At 46.1% G+C, this 10,371-nt stretch overlaps 1 protein-coding gene across 1 annotated transcript in view; it reads left to right on the top strand.

The window, feature by feature from the left end:
• The first annotated feature begins 5,457 nt into the window (after nucleotides 1–5,457).
• The window catches only part of sdk2a (sidekick cell adhesion molecule 2a), a 79,528-nt gene continuing 74,614 nt past the window's right edge, over nucleotides 5,458–10,371 (top strand). The window contains exon 1 of the mRNA XM_041956725.1: nucleotides 5,458–5,576. Coding sequence (XP_041812659.1) covers nucleotides 5,480–5,576 — 97 coding nt within the window. The 5' untranslated portion in view covers nucleotides 5,458–5,479. The remainder of the gene's footprint in view (nucleotides 5,577–10,371) is intronic.

Below are 10,371 nucleotides of genomic sequence, written 5' to 3'. Positions count from 1 at the left end.
CCAGCTAATATGGTATAATGGCATCCATACAGTGCAATAATTCAAACCCATTGATCTGATTACAAGCATCCTGCCCCATAATTCACTTTGCTGAAAATGCAACTGATGTATGCAGACCAAGCAAGACAATAGTTTCATCTCCGTGGGATCGGCACAGCTGGGTCAAACACGCCGTTAAAATTCCGCCCATGCTAGCTGTGAATATACCAGGGTTGGTTTTGGAAATCATTAGGTTTCAAAATCTTCACACTTTGCTAAACTCCAGGGGCTGCTGTCACCCTGCCTCCTGAATTGCTCACGGACAAACTGCAGCACGCTGTAATGAACACCTGGAAGCAAGTCAACAGAGATCCTTAATGTAATGTTATTAGAACCAAGATATGGATTCCTGTCTGTTCAAATGTTGCACTGAACATGCTGCAACAGCGTGGTGCACACAGGGGACTTATGGCAGAGTGACGGCTACAGGGAAAAATTCAACGTGCTAAAACCAGCGTGAAATCGTATGAGACCTCTGGCTTCTATATCGCTATTCATCCCACCTAATCTTTAGTGTCCCCAGGATATTTTATAATGCCATGATATACCATGGCGGGGTTTAAGGGCTCAAGGATTTAGCAGTGTGATGCGATCAGCCAAAAGGCAGAGTCAAGAACCGGTGGGGGGAAAATTATTTTGCTCTGCATGTAAATAACTGCTTTAATTACCTTCCAACAGCTGAATGTGAAAATGACAAAGATGACCTTTATCAGCCGGTGATCTAAAATTATCAGGGACACGCTCCCTAATGCTTCTCCTTTTTTTTTTTTTTTTTGCATCTTCAGCTGGCGTTTGTTTATGGTGATCCAATCTGTTGCGCGATTTCGCTCATAATTATTGATTTGTTGATTCGATTTATTTCGGAGGAAAACTCATAACTCTGCGGCACAATGTGGTAAACATTGATTATTTCACTGTGCAGAGCTGTACACACCATTTTTTGCACTCCTCGTCTCAAAATGAGCATATGTAAGGTGCAATGTTTTCTGTATGTTGAGTGCTGCAGCTGCTCAAATGGAGCCAACTAAGTGAGAGGGAGGACAGGAGCAGAAAAACAAAACAATTTCTACCCACGGTGCTTTCTCTTGCAAGCTATTCAGTCTAAACAAGGACTTAGAGAGGAAGCAGAAAAAAATAAATTGCCAAATCAGTGTGGTGGAGGTCACATTGAGTGACACAGGAAGGTGGAATAGTTAGAAGGTAAAACAGAACCCAACAAAGCCCTAACAAATGTCAAATTGTCAAGTAGTGCAGTGGATTTATGAAAATAACTGTTTTGAAAGCAAACAGTCTGATAAAGACTTGGCCCTGGAGTGGCAGTTTACAGCGTAATGTGAAGTCATAATGTAACTCTTTGACTCTGCGCTGGCCATCAAATGCCGGGTGCCTGCACGCGTATGTATACCATTTCATGTGCTCGTTTCTGTGGTGGACAGAAATTGCCTCCGGCGAGGCACGGAATCAATCCCAATAATGTTGCATCTTTCAGGTAGCGCAGTTTTTCTGACAACTTGAATGAAATGCACCCTTCACATCTCCAGTTTAAGACATTCAATTTTCAGCTGCTTCTCGGGGCAGAATTCTGCAGCGGAAGATCAATGCAAAATGACTGGAAAATTGCTAATGTTATTTACATCAAAGTGAGACTGGAGGAGACCAATTATGCCAGCGATTCAAGGCAATATTCCTAAGTGAGTTTTCCCTCGGGTAATAACGGTATCATGTTTTGATATTATTAATATTCTACCCAGCATTGTTTTCCCTTTTTTTCTGAAACAACACATAAACCCGGCTATCCTGGCTGCAGGTATTCGCTATGCTGTCGATACTATACTCAATATTCTATCGTTGGCATAATTTTGAAACTTAAGTTATGTGGAAATCCTGAAAGCATTTCAGCTGCCAAGTCCAGAAGACACACAAAGATAAATTAACTTTTGTTGTAGGGAGAAAACAAATCGAAGGCTGTGACACAGAATATGATCCCCTGATGTCTTTGCTCAGACGCAGCCATACATCTCCTAGCAGCGGCTCGCTTGCCTTTTTCATGTTTCAATTTGCAGTTGGAGTTTGTCTCAAGATGATCTGTTACTGGGGAGGAATCAGAGTTTCTCTGTGAGACATTACAGATGAGGTGTCAGGATTGATGCAGCAACATTGTGCTGTATGTGTCTTTATGTGTGTTTATGTGTGTGTGTGTGTGTGTGTGTGTGTGTGTGTGTGCCCTTTTTTCTTCCTGAGGAAAGCACATCCACATATGAAAACAACACATGTGACAAGCGGCTGCAGCGTCTCCAGAGGAACGCAGAGAGTGAAGAACAAAGCTGGAGCGGATGACCGGACTGTTTTCCTTGTTTAAAGCGGACCATGGCAACTTAGCCGTTGATGTGATAGGCAGAGGTTGGTCTTTCATGCCCGCTTTGTTTGCCTTTGCACCATCATGCCCGCATGCGTGAGCGAGGCAGCGGCAGGGCCAATCTCAAATGAAGCTCATTTCAATCAGGGCATTTCAAATCAGGCGAGCTGATGGAAAGAGAACAGCTTTCCAAAGGCTGCGGCGAATTTCCCATCTCCCACACCAACAGGAGTATTCAGCTGCGATGCTACATGCATTATGGTTGCGGCCCCACTGAAGGTGAACTATTATGACCGAGACTGTCAGTGACCCTGAGAAACAACAGTTTGAACATGTTGGAGCATCCAGACATCCCTAAAAAAAAGAAAAGAAAAGAAACGAGGATTAAATGATGCGTTTATAAAAAAAAACCCATTGATCTGCACAAGTTATATTAGTGCTACTTAAATGAATTCAGCACCGAAAAGAGCATCCGTCTCAACACGTGACCTCAGATTCAGCTTTCAAGACCGTGAAAAAGAAAAACGACACTTGATTTGCAGAACAACTCCGGGAGCAAGTTGGCTTCCTTTGTGCTCGTTATAACAAAAATAAGAAAAAGAAAGGGAGGGGAAAAAAATCACCTGCTGAGAAGGAGACTTTCGCTAAAACACTCCAAGGTTGTCCTGAGGTTTCAGCACCAAGCCACGGATTTTTTTTATCAGTGTCATATCACTTTGAGTAATGCGGCCTGTGGAATCAGTTAGTCATCAAGGACTCCTATGGTACCGTTTGAAAAAAGCTATAATTTGATATAATTTTTCCCCCCGTCAATGCTTTTAGCTGTCATTTAGTTTACTTGTCATATGGATGAAGTGCTTTGATTAAACACGTTAAAAACACTTTCCCTCTGGGAAATGACATCAATAATGGAGCAGTTGTGATGTTAGTCGATGAGTAAATGAGTTTGTTTTGTTTTTTTATGTTGGGTGTAACACTGCAACACTGTTTCTGACTTGGCAAGTAAAAGTACCCATTCTCAGGAAATGCAGGAATAAAATAAATGGCAGCTACACAATATCTTATTGTTTGACACCAGCCTGTGGTGCCCCCCCCCTCCCCCAGTGTGGCTTGTAGCACCAGGCAGCCTCTGTTTCCTCTGCTGCAGAACACTTATAGAGCCTGAGACAGAGCACCTGCCCTCGTGCCTGAGCGCTGTTCCCAGCAGCTTGCTAATGTCAACCTGCCTGATATGCGCAGCGGGGTGGGGGCTCCAAGACAGCAGCAATTTTCCACTGCATGCGAATGAGACTGGAGAGCAATCTGCCGGCCTAAGAGCCTCATAATCAGCACATCATTATCAGGAGGGGGGGCTGGCGCATGGGGCGGCAGCGGGGTGAGGAGAGAGGAAATAAAAGGAGGGAGCAATGGATGGCACTAAATGAGTCCCTGATAGCAATGAGACAATGTGGCACATGAGGGGGGGAAAGGGGGAGTTGGTTATTTGTAATGGGAAGGACAGGGGGACAGATTCACTGTGGGACTACACGAGGCGCAGCATAAAAGGGGCCGAGGCGAGGCAGCATCCCAGAGGCGCAGAGTACCACCTCTGTTTGCGCTTTGAGAAGCAGCGCCGGGCTTTACTCAGCCCACGGTGGCTTGGATGTTCCCTGTTAGTCAATATTACCGCCGGTCCTCAAAAGCGGCGCAAAATCTAATGGCACACACGCAGGTACGCCGGTGTAAGGCAGGGACACCGTGACAGCTCTTTGAAGCTCACCTCGCCGCCCTGCGCGCATTTTTGCAGCGAGTTCAAAAGGAGCAGGGACAACAAAGCTGATATCACAGGCCACATGTGCCCTCCTCTGTTTTCAGAAGTGCCCACCGGTCCTGCGCGCGTCCACAGACCACGCCAGCCTGCTTCCCTGCTTCGTCTGCCACTAATTTCTGAATCAAATCGTTCAGGTGGAAGCTATTTCCTCATCACCTGTGCGCGCTGGTTTCACCGGGTCGGCGTTTCCAGGGGCCAATGCAAAAATATTTACATAGTCTTACTTTTAGTCTGTGACCCAGTTTAAGGCTTCATCCCCGGCGGCAAAAACATCCCAAAACAGCTATATGGAAAGCTTTAGCTGTCATCAGGTAGTTTTGAAACCCGGGCTTTGCGTTTTTAATGTGACAACAATCAATCATAGCTGTCCAAGTAGATCTCTCCTACCGCTTTCTGCCGCGCGGTGGCAATAGCGTACAGAGCACTTGTCCTGGCATTGTTTGGCTCGGGTTGTGCGCGCTGCCATAGTCTGCGTGATGGTCAATTCATTAGGAAACAAGCAAAAGCAAAAAAACTTCCCGAATCATTGGCCACCCGTATTGACAAATGTGCAGCACAATAGAGGTCGTTTTTTGTGCGCGAAAAGAGCCTTTTAACCTCTGTGGGAAGGTGGACTGAGTCTATTTACACTTTGAAACAGCACACACACACACACACACACACACACACACACCTGGGAGCCTACTTCTGGCCAGTGGGTAATGAGAAGGAGCAGCTGCTGAAGTGCCTTGCTCAAGGACGGTTAGCCTGTTTACAGAACAACCGAATAACAACCTTTGTTTTGATGCCACAGGACTGCCACACATGATCACACGGGCACGAAGCTGTCACCTGCACATCACATGAACTTGTGTGAGACTGTGTGCAGCCACCAGCCCGCTTCCTATATTCCACTCATGTCTCCGTGATGCATTCAGAGGTGATTCGGAGCAGTGAGAAGATGATGTCAATATTCCGTCTCGCACACTTGACAGCCGAGCAAATTCAATTGGACTGACTCCGCCTTGCTCATGCGGGACTTGTCCGCAGGCTTTTCATACTACGGCGTGCCTGTCTGCATGCCTGGTGCTCTCTGACGGAGCGAGCTCTCGCCACAATCCCCCCCACCCCCCCACCCCCAGTCACTCACCCTCATCACCAGTGAGGAGCAGTCTGACGCACAGGACCAGCAAACAGCCAGGACTCTTCCCGGGAGTGCGTGGCCACCGAGCAACATGTTCCCAGCGCGGAGACGGGGAAGGCGCACCGGGGGCTCGACGGCTGCGCCGCGGACCATGATTACAGCTGGACGGACTGGACAGGTCGGACAGGTGTGGGTCTCCTGTTGGATTCTGCTGTCGGCGACTTGTATCCTCAGCGCTCAGGCTCAAGGTAAGATGCGCAACTCAGGATTTGATTAGATTTTTCTTTATTTATTTTTTCCACACTGTGTTGTAGCCGCTGCCGTTTTTGGATGCGACCAGAGAAGCGCGCAAGAAAGTCAGTGGCAGAGATGTATAGTGGCAAATAAGGCAAAAAAAATATAAGGCAAACAAAAACTGCTCCAAAAATGATGCTTTTAAACACATGCACAGAGAGCCAAACTTGGACACATGCCTGACACACACTAAATACGACGAAATCCGTCAAACAACGTGTGTAAGAAAAAAAAAAAAGCTGTCGGCTTCACCTCCACCACATTCCTCCTTTAACCACAAGGCCACTTGCATGCTCCAAATGCTCAAGGAGTGCAGGCTGCCTCCGCACAACTGGACACTGTAAATGTCGGTCGGGTCTAAACGAGCCTTTGGATTTGTCATTGTGCGCTGTTTGAAATGCGTTTACCTGATGGCACAAAGGTGTTTCTTGTCTGTGGCTTTAAATCTTGTAGACATCATATTCATGTGGCACTGTTTTTAAAGGCTTTGGGGTTAAGAGTTATTTTGTGAGGGTCCTCATGACCTGTGAAAAGGATCTTCCATGTAGACTGGGCCACCCCTCCTGCCTATAGGCCACTTCAACAGCCCAGCAGAACCAATCATTAACTTCAATGAATGTGACTGTGGGACAAAAGAAGCAGGGCCGTTATTTGAAGCCTTTATTTGCCAAATGTCACCTTTGCTCTCTTACTCACAGGCTGTGTCAAAGTAATCTACATGATACAGAATGAATTAATCTCATATATGTTTCATTCACGTCCGGCGCTGTCGGAGATATAAAGGCATGAACGCTATCTACACTAATCATACAATTGCTGTGAAATAGATCTGACTCGTGACTCGTCATCTGTCAGTGGATGACCTGCTGACCGATGAGGAGGTAATGAGATGTGCCCTAGATGGTAGATTGAGACAAAAAGCCAGCGAGAGCAAATCCTTCTGCCTCCATATTCCATTATTGGAAAATCATAACTGCCATATGTCACAAGAAGTGAAGGTAAGTTGATAAAGGACAAAGTATATGGTGCGGGCCGACTGGGCTGTGAATTTCATCAGCAGTCTTGATGTGTGGTCACACATTAAATAGCATTTAACCTCATGCTTCAGCATTTTACCACAGAGTCGAGGTGTTTATTACAGAGGGCCATGCAGCGCCGCGAAAGACAGACGCATATTTGACATACAAATCCTTGAGGCATTTACTTCTAAAGGTCCCAGAGGAGAAAAAAAATCTCACATATTGGAAGTTGATCCATACGAGAAGTGGCGTCTCTATGCACTCCCCATCTTATAATCACAATGCACAGTGCACCAAAGTGCTAAAAGCAGCATAATCCCTTTGCTTGTTTGTCTTTGAACAGGTCGCATTGCTCTAAAGTGCTCCCAACCTTATCTGAAAAGAGTCTCAGGCGTGTCTTATTATGCAGGGCACAGTTCCTCTAGCTGTTATTACCATCCTTTTCTCGAGCTAACATGCCTGGAGTCTGTGAGGATCTGTTGAGCGCTTCAAGGCTACTTCACAGGGCTTTACCTTTCCTCCCCAAACAGACCTCTTTCTCATTCCTCGCAGTTGCTATTCAGGCCGCTTGAATGTTCCCGGCTGCGCATTAGCATTGGTGAGAGAGATTTGCTCCTGTCTGCCTCCTCTTTCAATTGAGAAGGACCTCCTCTATGGCGCACAATCGCTGCGTTGGGATCTTGAGTGAAAACGCAGTTGCAGTCTTTGCAGGGGTCCTCTCACAAGCCAGAGAGGGCTTGTTCTCCTGAAGTAGGAAGCAGATCTCATCCTCGTGGGGCATCCGTGTTTGCAAATGACTGGTAGTGCAGCTGTGCCTGTGCATAAAGTAAGAGATGCTGTAGTCATTCCCTGAGAGCCGAGGACCTCTGAGGATGTCATAAATTAGGCGTGCATACAGGCACACGAGGCCCCCGCGGAACCGGAGGTGGCACGTACTTGTTTTTCAGCAGGTTCCTACTGAGGCTCCTGCTGTGTTTTATACTGCTGGCTGCTTTAGTGCACAAGAGGATACCTGATAGAGTCCGCAGAGGAACGTCTCCTGCTGCAGGCTGCTCTCAGCAGGCAATTTTAAGAGTCATTTAGACCCCCTCATCGAAATACCAAGTAAATAGATGTGAGGTTTTGTGTTTCTGCACCTCTCAGTGGTCTCTGTGTGTCACCCCTCCTGAAAGTATCTACTGCTGAAATCTACCCACATGTCTTGTGAGTGAGTGTGTTTCTATGTGCGTGTGTTTGCTCGCTGGTGCTTACTGTATGCTCCCGCCTATTGAGCTTTAATCTAGATAGCAGCATTGATATTCTGCCAACCGGCAGCTGCTATAATTTTCTGGACGTACGTTATTATGGAGCTTGACAGCTGTCAGCCATTTCCAAATCTTTTAAATCTTACGATAATCCGTCGTGCTTACAAAAAAACATTTGTTTAAAACACTCTGAATCCTTGTGTGATTAAAACTCCCCGCTCTAATGCGGGTACCAGATCATAATTCATCTACGTCGGTGACACACAAACACAGGCGCATGCAAACACGTCCACAGGAAGAGAGAAGAATCAATGTGTACGAGATTACACAACTCCATCAAGAGGAATATAATGCTGTTTTAATAGAATCAAAGGCGTCTCCTAGTTCCATCAAAGAGTGATGACAAACCCGATCGTACGCACCCACACGCACAACACTCCATCACAAACAATAGAGGGCTTAATCTGTTTTGTATGTAGCTCCACCAAAGTGGATCCACATACACACATTGGTGCCACGCTGGCCTCGAGCACCCGATTGGAGACATGATAGTAAACCCTGAGCCCTGTGTGATGAAATCAGTTCCTAACATATGGCACTTTGATCGCATCACAAGTCCCACGTGGGGGCTCGGCGAGGTGGGCGAGGGCTGTGACTCCTCAGCCACCATACCATACTTACACACATTGCATATTTATGACATATGTATCTCCCCGTTTGCTGAAATGTAGTTAATTAAACATGTTTACTGCTCCAGAGAGCTAACAGATGTCTGCTGAAATTTGGACTAAATGCTTGTTTTCTTTGCGACGTGGCTCGTGCCCAGAAAGACCAGCTAGTGGCTTGCACAGCCTCAGGTGAAACGCGGTGGCAGCCCGACTTCCAAATCAGACTCCTCGTGTGTGTCTTCTGTGCCTGCCTTCCATCCTTCCATGTCTGGCTGCTTGGCTGCCTTTTTCTCTGGCTGCCAAATGCTGTCTACACATGTTTATTCATGTTGCCACAGGATGCTTTATTCACCAAGATGGAACATATCACAGCTGAATTAGATAAAAAAAAGAGCTCACTGGCAGTAACATTTGGAATAAATGAATGAAAAAGCCTGATATGTCTTTAAAAAACAGTAATGTTTCAGCAAAGACAAGTGCCTCAAACCTGTTTAAGGGTAACAAACAATTCTGATCTACTTTATTCTTGAAGAACAATAGGGCCACTGCACCGTCAACGTTTTTTAGCTTCAGGAGGCCTTTAATTGGCTCAGTCGAGCAGCAAAACTGTGTTCATAGTTCATAATGGAAATGTAATCAAATTAACTTGTACCACAGGGTTTTGGCATTCACCCCTTGCCCAGTAATTGCCATTTGCCCAAAGGGCTATGGTAATGGCTATTTGCATGGGGCAAAGACTCATATCTTTCCACCATGTGTCTGTCACACTGCCATATTAGGGTAGCTAGCTGGAATTGTTCCTATATTCATGAGTTTAGTTTTGCTGTGCGTTGTGAGTTTAGGTGCAGGCTTTTATCAGCCAAAGTAGGCACTCGGTAATCCAAACCTGGGTCTTTTTAATCATAGGCTGGAGAATGCAAAGTGGGATGCAACCCGTGGGGAAAGGCAAGCTCTTCACCCTAAAAGACCACGTTAGGTAGACTCTTCACCCTGCTTTGCCTTACTTGGTGAAAAATACAGCTTTGGAAAGGTATAGGCTTCTTCAAATTAGAGTTTTCAACAGTAGCAGCACTGAGTGAGGAGGCAAGTCCTTCTTCGGGGGCCAATTTTAATCACATAGCTAGGAGTGGTTTTGTTTTCATGTCTCCTTGTTTACTGATGAGACTGAGGGGAGAAGCGCTGTAGGGGGAAGCAGATGAATTCTTCACATATTAATTCTCCTGGCTAAAAGTCTAATCAGTCTGACACAGGACCAGGAGGCACCTCTTCAACTATCAAGAACAAAAAGAAATGTCTCAGAACGGGCCCCGAGCTGGGCCAGAAATTGGAAGAGGAAATGACCTTGGACGGGGAGCGGGATTCGAAGTGGCGCTATTTGTTTAATTTGTCTAATATCGTTTTGACAAGGGAGCAAAGATGCTGCGCACGCCGCCTCATCAAAGCATCGTTCTAAGAAGCGATTTGAAAAGCGTTCAAAATGGTGTCATTACTTTCATCCAGGGAGAAGAAGGCTTGTACTGAGGCGGTATTCTTGGACCATACATCTGTCTTCAAGCCCCCAAGCTGTTCCATGTAAACATTTAAACAACACAAAGGCAACTCAAGGAAAACTGTGGTGAGAAACAATGCTTTCTGCAGCATAATGTGCGCACTGAATCTCTGCTCTCATTCAGCCTGCCCCTCCTGGGGACTGGTGAGTGTATTCTTGTGTTGTGAATAAAATGGCAAAAGAGGCAAAGAAATAGAGAAACGGGGGAGAAGTTGTGGGGGGTGGCAGGCTCATGTTTTTTTTCTTTTTCTCCTAGTAAAAACAACTGG

The sequence above is a fragment of the Chelmon rostratus genome, chromosome 17, assembly GCF_017976325.1.
Source record: "Chelmon rostratus isolate fCheRos1 chromosome 17, fCheRos1.pri, whole genome shotgun sequence".
Classification (NCBI taxonomy): domain Eukaryota; kingdom Metazoa; phylum Chordata; class Actinopteri; order Chaetodontiformes; family Chaetodontidae; genus Chelmon; species Chelmon rostratus.
Note: the sequence above shows the minus strand (reverse complement) of the source record. Positions and strands in the feature narration are given on the sequence as shown.